This window comes from Lissotriton helveticus, chromosome 3_1, assembly GCF_964261635.1.
Source record: "Lissotriton helveticus chromosome 3_1, aLisHel1.1, whole genome shotgun sequence".
NCBI classification, from domain to species: Eukaryota; Metazoa; Chordata; class Amphibia; order Caudata; family Salamandridae; genus Lissotriton; species Lissotriton helveticus.
Genome location: NC_136061.1, coordinates 213,390,781 through 213,407,923, shown reverse-complemented (window position 1 = coordinate 213,407,923; position 17,143 = coordinate 213,390,781). Strand labels below are relative to the sequence as shown.

The 17,143-nt window shown below is 43.3% G+C and overlaps 2 protein-coding genes across 4 annotated transcripts in view; one reads left to right on the top strand and one right to left on the bottom strand.

The window, feature by feature from the left end:
- Positions 1 to 8,174, bottom strand: part of AP2B1 (adaptor related protein complex 2 subunit beta 1) — a 662,041-nt gene extending 653,867 nt beyond the window's left edge. Inside the window, exon 1 of one of the 2 annotated variants that reach the window (XM_078679615.1) lies at positions 8,054 to 8,174. The gene's annotated coding sequence lies outside the window, so the exon portion shown is untranslated. The remainder of the gene's footprint in view (positions 1 to 8,053) is intronic. The other variant, XM_078679616.1, reaches the window with a different exon arrangement.
- Positions 8,175 to 8,573: 399 nt separating this feature from the next.
- Positions 8,574 to 17,143, top strand: part of PEX12 (peroxisomal biogenesis factor 12) — a 68,347-nt gene continuing 59,777 nt past the window's right edge. Inside the window, exon 1 of one of the 2 annotated variants that reach the window (XM_078679613.1) lies at positions 8,574 to 8,732. Coding sequence is in view for 1 of the 2 variants with exons in the window: in XM_078679614.1 (XP_078535740.1) it covers positions 8,730 to 8,732 (3 nt within the window). In the remaining variant the exon portion in view is untranslated. The remainder of the gene's footprint in view (positions 8,733 to 17,143) is intronic. The other variant, XM_078679614.1, reaches the window with a different exon arrangement.

The window sequence follows — 17,143 nt, the reverse complement described above, 5'->3', positions numbered from 1 at the left end:
AGTGGCATTAGTCTCATTCACCCAACAAGTAGAGACAGAACACTAAAAACTGTTGAATAATTAACTTTGGGCGCTGTAATTTGGTCAATTTATAAAGCAAGATATCAACTCCTTTGCATAGGCAGGAGCTGCTGTAAGAATCATTATACTGAGAATGACTGTCCATAGTCATGACGGATGGCGCATCATATGGCTATTCACATGCTATTGCAGTACTGAAACGCAAAAAAAAAAAAAACAAAGTCAAGGTTTGAAAACTGAGCATCTAGTAGCTTGTGTGCGCAAACACTTGAGATTACATTTTCTTTGAAATAAGCTAAGCTTCTACAATTGATGTCAATGATTTTCACTGACACACAGAATTAAGTACTTTTTTATATGAAGATTAGTAATCCTAGTCGGGCAAAAACAATGTGCCCTTTTCTTTAAATACTATGTTACCACCACCAACATCGTTAAATGTATTCCATTGGACTGTCAACTGTTTACGGTTGCAGTGTTAGTCTCAAAACAAGTTCACCGCTCAATCTATGCCTGGCAAGCTTGCCTTCTGACTAGGTCTATTTTCTTTAGTGGCCTACTCAAACAGAAATGGAGAAATAGATGCATGTCTACTCTGGTGGCACCATCTTTTTTTAAATAAATTTTCCAACTTGCGTACAAGTAAAACATAAAGCAAAATGGCATGTGAACGCACAGGACGGACATTTAAGCATATATACATCTAGAGGTCATGCTACAGTGTGGTATCTACCCCAGTTCGCAATACCACCTTTACAGGCAAATTTCAGATAAATACAGAACTCCGCTATATGCAGGTACACCCCAGTAAATAAATGCATACCTCCAGCTCATGAGGTGACTTATGTTGACAAATTAAATACACATGTTTTAATTTCCTCCCCAACCCTAGGGGCCACTGCCCAAATATCCAGACCATATAGCACAGCCATCACGTACAGGTTCAGATTGAATGTTCCCGCAAATATTCCACCAAGGGATCCCAGATTTCTCTGGGGTGAGAAGAGGCAGGCAGGAGTTCCACCTAGGTCGCTTATTGGTCCTTACAATAAATGAAGTCTGTTAGCCAGTCCTTGAACTTAGGGGCAAGCCTCTGCCCCACCCTCCGGCCACCCTGTGTTTAGCCAATAATAGTCCCATTGCTGCAAATTTTCTATGTGGTTTCTGTATTTCAGCCGTGTGGCGTAAGAGAGCAAGCAGGGGGGATACAGGAAGAGGAGTGTAAATCATCTTGGACAGTGCAGCAATCACCTTCCGCCAGTAACCATGAACTTCGTAACACTGCCATGTTAGGTGCAAGAACCCTGCTGCCTCTTGCCGGCACCTCTCACATCGGTCATCATTTCTCAGTTTGTACTTGTATAGCCACATAGGTGTATAATAAGTTTGATGCAGGAACTCAAAGTGTATGATCCGTAAGCGACTGCTCGCCGTGATAGCTTCTGTCTGTGTGCAGCAGTATGTCCACTGCTTGTCTGTCAATGGCAGCTCCAGGTCAGGATCCCATGCCTCCCTAGCCCCATGTTTCGACTTTGACTTTTCCAGCAGCACGGCTGGGTATATGCTGGACACTGCGTGCGCTTGCCCTGCCATTTTTAATAAGGTGTGCAATGTGTCTAGCATGGGGGGGTTCCTGAGGGAATCCCGGGATATTGGACCTGATTTCGCGCTTCAACCTCATACATAGAAATACCTCCAGCTGAGTGACATTATCCCCTGTCAAAAGCTCCTACCATCCCTTAAAAGTGCCCCCATGGTAGAGGCACACAGCCTCATGGGTGACTGGTGCATACGGGAGGTACGGAAGCGGCACAAGCGTTGAGTATAGTATCGGCTTGCTCACTATTCTAGCTAGTCGCTCCCATACGTGGTTGGTGCAGGTTAACGTGTGGTGGGCTACTCCTTCTCCAGGGACCAACGCTCCTAGAAAGGAGATTGAGGGCATGGGCGCAATATATCCCAGCTCGATGGCCAGACGCGGCATAAAAGGCGGCAGATGTAGCCAGTATATCAGTAGTGGGCTTCTCGCTAAGGAAATATAGTTCATTGTCGGTGGCCTCAAAACCCCCACTAGAGAATGGTTGCATCATGGTCCGACATCCCACTCGGGTGGTGGCACCACCTTTGAAAAGAACAAAGGTCTTGATTGATCTGAGCCTCTCAAGTTCAATCCATTTCTCTTTGCATGAGGCAGCTAAGTTTATTGCATTCTGTATTCAATCCCAATAGCCAGCTAAACTATTTTTATGGTGTTTTTTTCTCAAACAGCACTGGATGTTTTCTGTGATGGTTTTGGATATCCTTCATCTAATGGCAGCTGTTTCCCTGACCTATTTCTTCTAACTAAGTCAAGGGCTTTTGATACTGTCAAAAATGCCACCGTTACACATGATCTCTAAAAGATTGCAAATAGAGGCACTTCTTTCCGGTTGGTGTACTTTCTATTGTTTGAGAAGGTTCAAATACTTTCCGTCCTTTTTTATCAGCTATGCAGGTACCTTGGGTTGTGGTGGGTGTTGCTCAGTCTTCTGTACTGTCACCAAGTCTGTGTATCACTTATACTGAAACACTAGGGCACCACATCCAGTCACATGGTTTCTATTTTCACCTTTATGGTGGCACCCTTAGCAGCCCCCATAAAGGTGAAATAGAAACCATGATGAAGACTGGTGTTGGATGGTAGCCATCAGCTCCTGTTGAATCCCTTTACTATCCCTGAAGTAATGATGGTAGGCACTAATGTGGGCATCTGTTGTTCAAATTGTGACCAAAAGGAGTGAGGGCCCTTAGCCTGTAAAGTAAAACATATGAGCATTAAAGACTAAGGCAGATCAGCCATCTCGGATCTCTGCACAGAACTTAACCTGTTTAGTTCATCTAAAGCTGTTAGCAGTATTCTTCTGTGTTCTCCTTTTGAGGGCAGGCATTCTGCAGTTACTGATGTCATCGGCTTGTGGATGGATTATAATGATGGACTTCATCTTGGCCTGGAAAAAATCTTATGTTTGTTCTTCGGGTGGTACAGAACTCTGCAGGTCCAATTAGTAGACCCTCATTAATTTGCACTAGCAAAGCATATTATGCACAAGCTTCATTTGTTTGCTGCTGACATTTGCATTCATTTCGATAAACTATAGAACGAGCAAAAATCCCTTGAAAAACAAAGGTTGTACCACCAGTCTTGTCTTGCACCCCGCTAATCAGGGTTTATTTTTAGTCACTGCTGGAAAGAAGAGGGATCTAGCCGGATCCTGGTTCCAGCAGCTATTACCAAGCTGGATTGGGTTTCCGACTGGCCTCGACGAAATACACACTTTGTCCCAGTGTAATTTGCCAACACTTTGACTCCATTCAGCAGCGCCTGCATGTTATCAGCTTTCTGTACGGAGCAGCAACATGCAGGCTGCGAGGGGACTTTCCTACTGTAGATTCCAGCTGGGCTGAAAACAAAGGTCAAATTTGAAAGGCTCTTGTTTTGAACGAGTATAATCCTGGCTTGGAACTACCTGGAGTCTAACATCTAGATGCCAATGCAATGGATGGGGAAACAAACGGCACACAGCTTGTTATCACTCACAAGTACTTAAGAGAAACTATGATATAGAGGCTAGTTTTTGACTTTATTCAATTCCTGTATATAAGAGATGTGCATGCACTGTAAGAACGTCAGATGAGACCGGTTGTATGGGTATTTATAGGAATTATAATCAACTTAATATTATTTAAATCTATATTAGTGCAACTAATCCCACTGTAGGATGTCAAAGCACTTTACATCATACACACACACATTATAGATTGACTATCATAATAGTGTGTAAATCAACGTACATACCCTCATTGTCTTAAGTAACATTGTACATATGAATGTATAATGTTACATAATATGAAGAGAGTTTCAAAGTTTAAGAGTCATGCATTGTATTTACCAGTAGGGATTTTATCCGAAGAATGCATGGCCGAGAAAAACAAAGTCAGGATTTAAACTGTAACACAGCGATTGGGGTTGTTTGTAACAAGACTATTACTACCCAAAGAAACCATTTTTGGCAGCCTTATAATAACAAAATATTGAGTACAAACAATAATGTTCTAAACCAGTGCCTTGCAGCTAGCAGGCAGGCCCTTGATGCAGGTTCATAGCTCATAGTGCTATATTAAGTGGACTGTTTATGAACTGGAAATAATAAAAGGATCTCAGTGTCAAAAGCATTAACCCATTTACCTATCAACATAAAATTGAAATGTCCTCTGTATGTTACCCAATGGGTTTTTACATGAGAAACAGTAATGCTCTCTGTTACTTTATGTGTCAAAGGTGGAACTAGATAAAACACAGATTTCTGAAGCAAGTGCATTAACCACCAGAATTAATTATCATTATTCGCTGAGATTTACTGGGCACACAAAGCTCTCTGCAGCAGGTGCCTTAACCCCACAAGATATTTTAAAATGCTGCCTTTACAACCAGTTTAGTCAAAACAGAGGCACATGTCACGTTTCTCCTTTTTGCCATTTTCTTTGTGACAGAGCTCTTAATAAAATAAACAGATAAGCTGACTGAGACTGCTTTTCATGACTTCGTCCCCTTTTTGTTGCCACAGAAAAATTACTCCGCAAACTTATGGTTGGAAAGGCATACCTTCCACAGGCCCAACCAGCAGTAAACTTAACCGCCCTATAAGTATAAGCTGCTACCTGTGTATGAAGCGCTGTATAGTTGTATGAGATTTTCATTAAAATGAAACTATTAAAAAAAAAAAGTTAGTCGGGAAGATACGGAAGGGTCAAGTTTCACACATGCTCTCTTTGTTCTTGGTAACTACCGAAAAAGGCCTGCGCATTAAATAATGTACGTAATTCGGCAAACTACACTGAAAGCTTTGAGACAGTATCCTGTTCTTACAGTGGTTTCCTTATGGTCTAGTGCGGTTTCAGTGCAAGTTTGCAAATGATTGAACCTAACAATTAGGCCCTGTAAAAAATGCGTCAGCTCAAGACAAAGAAAAATGCTTTTAAACATAATTTTCCTTATCTCCCAATCACCTTCTGAATAAATGTAAGCTCTTCAAAAAGACTGCTGCACAGTGATAACATGTCAGATCACTAAACGCTCTACAGCTCTATTCGTATTTATTTCAATGTATTTCCTATTTTTCCTTTATGTTAATGACCTTTCTCAAGGGAATTGTTCTTTTATATTGGCTATTTTTCCTTTGGACAAAACAGAAATTACATCTTCTAGCCCCCCCCCAAAGATATCAACATGTCTCGGGCGATAGGAATTCCCCACCACTAAAACGTATGCAAAGCTTGCTATGACAATGGTTTCCTAGCCTACGTCTGAAAACGTGAGCATTCAGTAAAGTCGTAAATGAGAACCAACTTAAGTACATCAAGCCTCGAAAAATGTACTCGCCCACTTTCGCTGGCGAGCCAGAATTTATCAGGTCTAGCTATATTTCAGACTTACTCACCCGTTCTGACGAGCTGACAATGAACAGGAGTTCTGTTGAGTCAGAAAGTGAAGGAGCAATGAAGATGCCTTTATATCTTGTTTTATTAGCTCTGTGTTCAGAGACAGACTTCAAAGGTCAGTTTACAATTACTTTTCCTTCTCTGGCTGCAGAGTTCCTGGATTAAGTAAAGTGAACTGTCTGAAATGCTGTATGAAGTGTGAATTGAAAGGCTGTAGGGTATCAGGTTTTTCCTGACGTACATTTAAATAGCTCATAAGTCAACTGTACAAATATTTCAAAATATATTTCAGTAGTTTGTGAGAGCCCTTTTTGTTTTTACTTCTTTGGGATGAAAAAAAGATTTTACTAGGATGAAAAACAAATTAGAACACTTTACTTGCAGATGCGCAAATGATAAATACGTTTTCTGAAACCCTATTTTCATATATTGTTGTTAATACACAATATATTTCTAATCAGTAAAGCTGCAAGGTAGTAGGAAGGTTTCTGTCCCTTTCTTGGCAATGTACCGCCTATAAATGATCATGCTTTAGTAATATATTTATTATTAAAAGTACGTGCTTAAACATGAACTGAGAAAGACTCCTGCCCTGATGGCAATGCTATTAGTAAACTGAGAGGCAAGTCATGGATCATGTGTACCATACATGTGGGCTAGATTCATATTACAAATGGAGCAAACGTTTAGTCTATTTAAGCAAACAAGAGCTTTTTGTACAGCAGAAATGATTAACTCACATATTTGAAGGAGTACCCATATGTGGGAATGAAGAAAAATACGACTTAGTAAATTAAAATATTTGCCAATGATCACACAATTTGAGACCCGTCTACAGGTCAAATACATTACAGTTAGGTTGAACATTTTATTCAAGTTACTCGACATGCAGGATTAGTAAAATGTTTACAATTTGTCACGGCCTGCCTAGGCATTGGGCGATAGGAAATCCACACCCCTGCCCCAAGGAGTTTCTAATGGTAGCCTTGTTTCCGTATTCCTCACTTCAGTGCATGGATTTCCTCCCTCCAACCACAAAAATACAGACAATACAATTTCATCTTGTGAAATGCCATGCTAGGGGCATCCAAAGTTTATTCTACTGGCTTTGATGTTGAGGATCATTCTCACACATTCAACCCACGAATAAACATGTGCTACATGCACTGCACACACCTGGCAAACAAAAGGACAAGGTTCTAGGTATACATATAACAGCTGAAGTGTACATGAGAGGTGCCAGTAAGCATCACTCCCAGTGATACAGATGGAAGGCCTGGTCACACTAGATTACAGTATGCTGCCACAACCACTTTATATGCTATACCTTATAGCAAGGACAGTAGTACTCTGCCCACCATGAGGCCCATGTCTGGTGTGTCCCTACGGTCACAGGACAGATCCAAGACCCCGCAACGTTAGGGTCAGGCCTAGACCTCTGAGCACACATTTAGATGTGTCATACTCAAAATAAAATTTAGTATACCAGATGTGCGTGAGGGCAGCACATTCATATAGCATGCAGTGGACATTCCCACCCCAACATACTGTCTGTAGAAAACCAGAATGGTTTTAGGAACATTTGAAATCAATTTGCCACTATCTGGGATGTGCTGGAAGATTAATGTTTCTGCGCATCTTTATGAGACCAAAATCTAAGACCAAAGAAAGGCACGAGAGACTAAATAATGTGAAATGGTATTAATAAGGGCCAATGGAGATTTGTGTAGTTTTAACCTGTCAAAGTTAGCCAGGCAAATATGAAGAAGTCATAATTATTTAGGATGAAAACCATGGAAGGGGGTTTATCCTGGAGTAAGCTGAAAGTCAATCAAACCTATAGCTCATGAAGAAACCCCAGCACGACCCTACCCAAACCACGTGAATCGATCATGTGCATGCATACACATGTGTTTCCACTATATATAGATATATTGGTTTTGACAGTCCATGTTATCTATAATTTCAAGTATTTACGTTAACTTTGTTTAGAAGACGCACAGTACCAAGCATGATCTCAAAGATAAAGGCAGGAGTGATGTAGTGGCTTTCTGACATATAGGATGCTGTGTTGGATGTAACCTCCCCACGTGTGAATAATGTTGCAAAAAAATGGATGGCTCAGATCCCGGGTCACCCCTTATCTCAAAATGGTCAGAGTTTCTAGACCTGTCTTCCCTGAAAATGACTATTAGATCGCGCGTAAGTGTAAACAGTTGTATGAAAACAATCACCTCACCGTTTCTAATCATATAACATGTTAGGCTGACAACTGCAATAACAGGACTGGAATCTTGGTATACAACTCTACGGTCCCTACCCTTATCCTAATACGTGTGTCAACCCGGTTCGGCGTGACGAGCATGACCAAGGTTAAGGTGACAGTTATGGGGTTGGATATTCCCCAGTGTTTCTCCTCCATCACTGATGCAGACTTCAGTATGAGGCGAGCAATCGTGAAGACAGGGGGGTTGGTTTGTTCTTTCGCTCTAAGACTCCACTGTGGCAGAGTAATAAAGTTTACAAGCTCCAATCCCTCATCCTTTACACTCACCGCTTTTAAAACCTCGGGTGTGTCCCCAGATCCAGGAGGGAGATGCAGCAGGCGGAATTACACTCTTCCAGGGGCGGGACTTAATTGAAACACTGCAGTGACAGCACCGGAAGTTTGTTTGGATCATAGAGTCAGACGTGGCGATAGATCGTCCACACTCCCTAAAAGGCCCCTGGCCAGCTAAGCCTAATACACATAACTAAATCAGAAAACAGGGTTTTTGTCTGCATTCGAAATCCGTCCTTGCATAGGAAACCTACAGGCTGATTGAAACCGAATGCTATTTTTCCGCTCCTTAAAAGTTGGGTAAATGATAAAACCCTGTGACGTTTGTCATATTTACCTCCTTTTAGAACATTTAGAGTGCTCTGAAAATAAATTGTTGCTAACCAACTACATTGGTAGTTTCGAAAAATATTTCTTACTTGTATTTTTAGTCTGGCTGCTGAGACCATCCCATTCCAAAATGGCCTACAGGTTTATGCAGCCTCTATGGTTGGAGGGAGGCTAGACGTGTTCCGGCATGTAAACTTCTGTGACGACAGAAGAAGGGCCGAATCCGTGTTGATGACTGGCAGGCGTGCGGAGGCCTGGAGGTGCCCGGTACTAAGGCAACAGCTGGGTTGTAACTGAGGGGTTCGTGGGCATTAACAGAGCATAGATCGGCGGACGCAGAATGGTAACCAAAGTTGGCATAGAATATAAGGGTAACATTGGGGGCAGGTTGGTGCATAGTTCTCAGTTGACCCATTTGCAAGGGTTCTCTTCATGTTTGTTCCTAACTGGAGGCAGATATGCAGCAGCAGTATCGTATGGGTATAATGCATTTATTATCACTTCCGACTCTTCGTGGTGCTATTTGAAAAACCAATGGGACACTCAAACATAACCCAGACTCAAGACAAAACAGGTGCTCTATACTAAAATCTTTTGGAAGATACTTTATTAAGTTATCTGTGCAAAAGAAAAAGAATTTGAAGTAATGGCAAATCGAAAAAAATCGGACCACTTTTTTGTTGGTGTTGCATGATAATATGCGCAGCTAGAGTCCGAATCAATGTTAGAAGCTCTTCGGTGGATAGCTGTGAGTTTAAAAAAACAAACTCCTTGTTGCAGGAAGTGTTTTAAAAGTCATAGCATAACACAAGAACGTTGCATCGCACTCCTACATTCTAAATAGATGACCGATGAACATGTGCGGAGTGAGCTAGGAAACAATACAACCCATCCACGAAAGCGGAGCGGCTGTTTTCGTGGAAGCGAAGGACACAATCTATAGCATGGGTACTGTAAAGTACTGTGATGGGCCCTAGGCCCACATGCTGGCAGGCACACACATGCTGACACAGGACACACTGCAGGTCTGGTGCAACTGGCCCTGAGCACGTGCGCTCGGCCTCTTTTATTCATGCTGTGTCACATGACCTGTGACATCAGTGGTGGGTGGGTGTTAAGTGTGAATACAGGCTTCAGCACTAGACTGCTAACTTATGCTGGGCATTACATCCCTTTCCAAATTGGTTAAAAATTAAACCAAACAGAAAAAGTCCAAAACCTGTGGGGGAAGAACAAACACAGAAAATAACACTGGACTTGCGTTTTCAAAAGAAGTCTCTTTGGCTGCTTGCAAACCGCAGGCAGTATCGCTCTCGTATTCTGGACTTGCAGTTCTCGGAGGCACGGTCCGCAGTTGTTCGGCGGGTTCTTTCCTTGGCTGTGCTGTCTGGCTGCTGTTCTCAGCCCTGCCTTTGCTTTGCTCCGTTGGCAATGAGAGATAACTAGATGATACAGGTGTTGACAGTTTTCTAGTTTTGTTCTTCTCTTCTGGCTTCGTTATATTCGTCCGGGCAGGCTTTCGTGTTGACTCTTGGCAGATGAATAGAGTAGGTGCACACATCCCTCTCACTAGGATGCCCCTCTCGCCGGTATTCCTCTCTCACCAGATGTCCGGGAGGACCTCTTTGCCAGGCGTCCACTGGACTGGTGTCTTCGGTCGTGGTGCTCCACCATAGCCTTCGGGCCGTGAGCAGGGCGCTCCACGAGCTTCACCGTCGTGTCCTAGTTCCACCTGAAGGTTGGGTTGTAGACTCTTCTCATCGCTCGCGAGGCTTTCATCCCCTTGGGTCTTGCAGACGTGCATCGGTAGACCTGTCTCCCGTGCGGGACTTGCTGCCACCAGAGTCCCTCGAGGCCTCCGATTCTGGTTTGTCACGGGCTGGTGCGATGTAGGTCAGGTCCTCAACCTCCAGAGGCCTGAGTAGTCTCGTCATCCAACTCTTCCGCTCAAACCACAGAGGTTGATGTCGCCAACCGTCTAGCTTGCTCTCTTCTGCGATCGCCATGTGGATGGATGGCTCGTAGGTGGTTGTCTTTGGTCTGCACTGCCGGTGCTCTTGCCAGGCTGGTCTTCCTTTGCACTCAGGTGTTCCAGTGCTTGTCACTTTGCTTCTTTCCGCAGGGGCGACCTCTTCTTGCAGTGGCAGCTTGCCATTCCGATTTCTCCTTTCTTCCTTTCTTGGGTGGCGGTGTGCCACTACGATCATTCTTCTTCTCTTCTCCTTTTCTCACGACGTACCCTGGTCCCTTTTCCTTCATCTTCTCTGGCCAGGCTTCCCCATGCAGTGCGCGCACTCTGCACGTGTCATCCTGGTCTTGTCCTAGTCCTAGGACACTGTCTTTTTGTCACTCACTTCCAGGGTTAGCGTCGCGACCTTTTCTACTGTTCCTTCATCCTTTTCTTTATGGCATCACGCCCTTCTTCTCCTTGTTCCTTCTTGCGACGTGATTTGGTCACTGTACTGCCTTGGCCTTCCCCGCCAGTCTTCTCCAGGTAGCGTGCACTCCACCTGTGTCTCTCTGTTCTGGGCATGGCTCTCAGACATTGGTCTTTTCTTCTAGTGACTGGACCGGTTGTCGCCATCTTCTCGGTTGATTCGTTTCTTTCCTTGGCGACCATCCTGGGTGTTCGGCTTTCATCTTCGGCATGAGTAGTCATGCTGTGCTATCTTTCCCTGGTCGCTATTCACCGTCCCGGTGTCCTTGGCACTTGCGCCTGATTCTTGGTTCTCCCGGCACGTTCCGGCGCAGTGCTGCGCGGTCCTGTCGTGCGGGGTGTGGAATTCTTGCATTCCTGTCGCGTTCTTGCGCGGTCTCCTGGCGTCTTCCTCACGCTTTCTGGATAATACCTGTGCGGTCTCCTGGCGTCGCAGTGCTGACCTTCGTTCCTCGCTCTCCTCTTTGAGCACTTTGGGCACTCCTGGTGCCTTCTTGCACCTGACCACGGTCACTGCTCTTTCACTTACGCAGCTCCTGGCCGTGTCGCACTTTAGATCCTCCTCTTACTCCTTGCGGCACTACTGTTGCTTTTCTTGCACTTGACCACGGTCACTGCTCTTTCACTTACGCAGCTCCTGGCCGTGTCGCACTTTAGATCCTCCTCTTACTCCTTGCGGCACTACTGTTGCTTTCTTGCACTTGACCACGGTCACTGCTCTTTCACTTACGCAGCTCCTGGCCGTGTCGCACTTTAGATCCTCCTCTTACTCCTTGCGGCACTACTGTTGCTTTCTTGCACTTGACCACGGTCACTGCTCTTTCACTTACGCAGCTCCTGGCCGTGTCGCACTTTAGATCCTCCTCTTACTCCTTGCGGCACTACTGTTGCTTTCTTGCACTTGACCACGGTCACTGCTCTTTCACTTACGCAGCTCCTGGCCGTGTCGCACTTTAGATCCTCCTCTTACTCCTTGCGGCACTACTGTTGCTTTCTGGCATTTGACCACGGTCACTGCTCTTTCACTTACGCAGCTCCTGGTCGTGTCGCACTCTCAATCCTCCCCTTGCTTCTTTGGTGCGGTGGGGCGTCGCTGCGCCAATTGTCCGTTGCTGCGTGGCGTTGCTGTGCCAGTCCTGTTCTTACTCCTTTAGTGCCGTGGGGCGTCGCTGCGCCAGTTCTGTCTTGCTGCGTGGCTATGTGGGCGCTACGCTGTCTGTCTCGCCTCAATTGTTGTGCTGCCCTAATGTCCTTGTCAACTTTCTCTGTCCTGCAGCTAAGTTAAAATCCAGTGGCAGGTGCCTTTTTCCCTTTTGGCCACTAGATGGCACTGCTGGGTTTGCTCATGAAAACTGTGGCCATTTCTCCTATGCACTTGGACCCTCGCTCGGCATTACAGGTACTCGCAAACATTTTCCCAGGGGCCAAAAGATGTGGACTGGGATGTGACCCAGGGCCCACTAATACCAGCTGGGTGGCGGTGTGGGGCTAGGTATATGGAGGCGTTGGCGTTTAAGGGGGATTAGGAAAGTAAAGCATATACATCTAGGGGCTGAATTGTACAAAGTGAAACCAGAAAACCAGGGATTAATCACGGCTTCCCCACTTAACCAATTTGTGTAATCCCGGGCAATATTTTTTATGTTACTTTCTTTTGATTATCACATATAAGAGGACTTCGAAAATGCATGAATTCGGGATGTGCGCTGTACAAAAATAAACTATAATGCTGTTCATGTAAAATAGGAACCCAGGCCACCAAAAGAACGCACATAACAACCTACTTGCTTCTTAGTTCACTACTGGCTTTGTTGTCAGGGTGGGGGAAACTGAATGTTTCTCAATTCATATTTGAAAACTTACACTTTAAAAAATACTTCTCAATGTACTGATCATCCGTTGCACTAAGGTGAAACAGTTCTACATGTTCATGAACTTCACTTTTTGAATCTGAAGAGATTTTATCATATTTTTACATTTTTTCTGCAAGATGTCTGTAAAATGAAGGTGATCCTAAAGGTAAGGGGTGCAGGACAGCCTAGTTACATCCTTTCTTTAACTTTAATTAACTGTTAAGCAAATGCTTGCATGTTTATTTAACATTTTTTAATAACAGTGCTGAGTCAAGTAAACAACAGCCCAGTGCTGCTGTGGACTAGTGGGCAGTATGTGAGGGCCAGGAGGGCCCCATGCGCCCCAACCCTCTCCCCCCCTCTCTTTCCCCCCAGCTGGGCTGTACTTTGAGTATCTCTGAGCTATAGCATTCTAGATTTGTCATCAATATCTTTTTATTTTGAGATCTGGTAACAGCTGGATAAGACTACTGCAGCAGTTTATTTAAAGCTAGCTCGTCCCAGCTTCAACACACCTTAGTCCTAGTTACTACAAGGAGGCGATCCCTAAGGTACATTCTAGAGTGTCATACACCACCGCATTCCCCCTTTTACATGCTTTATTTTAGATCTACAGCTATGACTGTAGAGATGAGTCAATGCAGCAGGTATATAATATGTTTAGAATTGTGTGAGTGCTCTTTCTGTTGGGCGCCAGGAATCTCTTTCTTGGCCCAAAGATATATTCAGGGCATACCTACATATCTTTGCTGATCATGATCCTTCATAGACATTGGCCATATTACCCAGTTTCCAATACACATAATGCTGTTATTATGTAACCTGTCATTAACTTGGTTCTTCATTACCTAGTGTAATTTTCCAGGTAGTTAGTTGCATGGCACGAGAACTTATGCAGATGCCAGGGCTTTGTTAGCGTGGTTGTCAAGGGCAGATACTGCTCTTCTGTTCTGATTGTTCCATAAAGTCTGAGCTGGGTCGATGTGATAGCCTGTTCTACCTAAGTTTTTTCATCCAAATGGTTAACATTTAAGGCAGCATATCTGATGGGTGTTCTCTTCATTTAACAGCTTATAGATCCAACGACTATATGTTTAGCATGTAAAACCGCATATCTCATGGGTGACCTTTTCACTCGGTCGGTTGTAGACCTTCACACTATGTGAAACACCAGTGCTGTGGTGGAAAAGATGGCAGCATGGGTTACAGATGGGCAGCATGAAGAAGCAGATTGGCAACGGCTAAGGGATGGGTGGGCTCAGACTCAGAATTTCCAGAATAACATCTTGATAGAAACACATGCCTGGGAAATCACCCTCAAGAAGAGATGGATTGGTTCAGTTGGTGTATAGTAGTAAGGACAGATGTGTAAAAAGGGAGAGTATCTGCGCTGCAAGTGATATATAATGGTCTTCGACGTGTACGCCCGCTTATTAGCGTCCAGGTGTGCATATATGTTAAAATAAACTTTCTAGCATTAATGAAATTTGTGAAATTGTGCACATCAACAGTGGGTGGGAGAGTGCTGTATTTCTGTGAACCCACAAGTACGTGTGTCAGTCCTGCAGTATCATTTAAAACGCAGGACATTTAACAACAAGAGATTTGACAAAGTAAGTCGACTTATTGGTTGGTGAAAGAAAAACTGGCAAGAGAGCCAGTCTTTAAGACTCAGAATTTCCAGAATAACATCTTGATAGAAACGGGATCAAGGAGCAGCAAACATGTCATCAATGTTGGTGTGAAATCAAATCTCCCATGGAATACATTTTAGGCAGAAAGCCAGGTTCCGAATTAATGGAAGCAGAATAATCAGATAATCTGTTTGACCAATCTCTATTATAGCAACACCATCAATGATTGCTGAGCCTTTAATGTTTGACCTTCCTCGCTTTGCTTTGAATGGAATTTAGTTTTATTAATTGGCGACAGTAAAACAAAATTGATTTTGCACACAGATCTCACTTGTGAAGCAAGAAATAGTCTGAAAGCTAATGTGGCTTCCACATGTTTGCCTTTCCAGTGTAGAAGCTACAGTAAGCCAGATTCAGAGCTTGATATCCACGCACTGATCGGTTCATAAATCTTTATTTACTTTAAAAAGTTGGTACCCCGATAAAAACAAATTGCTTGGGGTGTGCGCACTACATTTAACACACAGGGCATCGAGATTTATCCATGGTGTAAAACACGATGGTTTGAATACAGGAAAACAACTAGGGTTGCGTACCCTTCCCTCCCGCACAGACAACATTGCTGAGTAAAGTGCAAGTGCTTCAGCTTACATTGGTAATTTAAAAGTATTGATCGGTTAGTTATCCACCACCATGGTGACTTGGTCTAATCCAATTTGATCTGCAGACATATCTGCACCCTGAGCCACACCCAGTTCGGGTAGTACTGGCACTTCAAAGACATATCCCACAACTGATGTTCATTTCACAAGTTAGTTTAACAATGAGGCTTTATTAACCAGGCTTTAGGTTTCCATGTAGATGAATTTCTGCCTGTCCATATTTTAGCATTTAACACCGGTTTAGTTTTACTTATATTGTTCTATAAAATGTTTCAGAGCTCTTGGTGCATTAAATCGCATGCTGTACTATGTGAGGGCTTAGTTTGTTAAAGCAAAGACAGTTTTAGGACAGTATTAAACATACTAGAGATCTGTGATGGAATTAGAGCTGTATAAATACAGATACAATTATTAATAGAAAAATAGATTAATTATTATTTTGTTTGATAAACAGGGAAAATTTGAACTGCAGTAAAGGAGTGGGATCATGCAATCCTGCTCAGTCATACTGGTTTATCCTTACATGCCTTCATGTCGTAAGTAATATAATCCACAGTAAACCACGCACTCTACCTGAGAAGGAGTAAAATCAAAGAGTAAACTGAAGTTCAAATAATTCTCAATTAGGACCGTGCCATTTATCAGAAAGGCAGGTACTAATAGAACTAAAACAGGTGTCTTCTCAAATGGTCTCACAAACTCGCATATTGGCTAAGAAGTACCTGATTAAGCGCATTATATTTTGAACCTGGAGTAGTTAAAGAATAATTGTATTGTTGATTATCCACATCTGTAGTTCCATAATATTTAACAAACTGATATTTGCTTTTGGTCTGAAGAAGGTAGCTTGTATGTCGACGTGTCATCAACTCCTAGAGGGCTGGAATGGGCATATCATTGTTAAAATTCTTGGTATAACCTTTGAAGTGTTATACACTAGTCAAAACCTAAACAGTATTCATCTAATGACACCCTGACCTCTGTTAAAACGTGCAGGGCTTAATCATTGATTTAAGTCTGTAACATATCAGTGGGCATTTTATTAGCTTTGGGTGGATGTTTAAACGTTAAAAATAGCTTTGGGTGTTGTATTATTTGAAATGCAAGATGTTTAAGGGGTTTGATTTAACAAATGGTTGATGAATTAGTGTTACAAAGAATTGTGTATGGCTTGCTGTTTGCTTTGCTCTGGGTACATCTTTTTGGATCAATATTTGGTGCTGTTGGGCGCTGATGTATGTTAAAAAGGACACTCGTGAGTGGTAACGGTGATACTCTTTAGTCAGTGCTGCTGATTTATGTTAGTGAGAGTTTCAGTGCAGCACTCGTTTTGGTTCCATGTGTACATTCCGCCCCAGTAGTGACCCCCCCCCCCCGCCTCTTAAAGCTTTGCAAGTTTAAGATATCAATGTGCAGTTCTTAGTATTTGGGACCAGTTCTTGGGGCGATGCTACTCAGAAGCTCTTGAAGGGCAGACAGACAAGAGGAATGCAGGAGAACTCTGTTACATTATCCACTTTTTTGTACAAACTTGTTTAAATGTCCTTGTGGTGAGGTGACAACATTCCTCCTACCCACAATCAGGTGATCGCTGTTCTTTCACTGCACAGGACCAGAGAGCTTGCTCTGCTGAGCATGCCCGGATCCTTGTTCACCTTCAGTGCTTGTGGGAAATTTAACAGGCTCTTGCATAAGTGGTGGCAAATGACTACTTTTTGTATCAAAACTCAGTTGATAGTGAACCTACTGTCCACGTGCGGACGAAGTCGTAGCAGCCATGGCAGATGCGTGTCATTAATAAAATGTAACACGTAGGGCGCCTCTATTACACATCAGCTAAGTGGTAGTTACTGCATTGTAAAATTTATGTTCTTTACTGATGGTGTTATATCTGCAACTGACCCTTCCTCATCAAGTTGTGCGGGCCAACCAAACACGATGGGGGTTCCAATGAGTGATTATATGCTCAAGTAATTAAAGATGCATTTAACATTGCTGGGAGGGTAGCAATACATGCGCTAGGGAAACATATTCATTGAGCAGGCGTGAAAAACAAAGTGATGGATTTAATGCTTGATTTTATATTCACCACTAGGAATTGTCCCTCAGCTGTGAGGTCCACTTTGAGTTTCTAGAGTCTCATGATGGACAAAATAGAAAGAACAGAG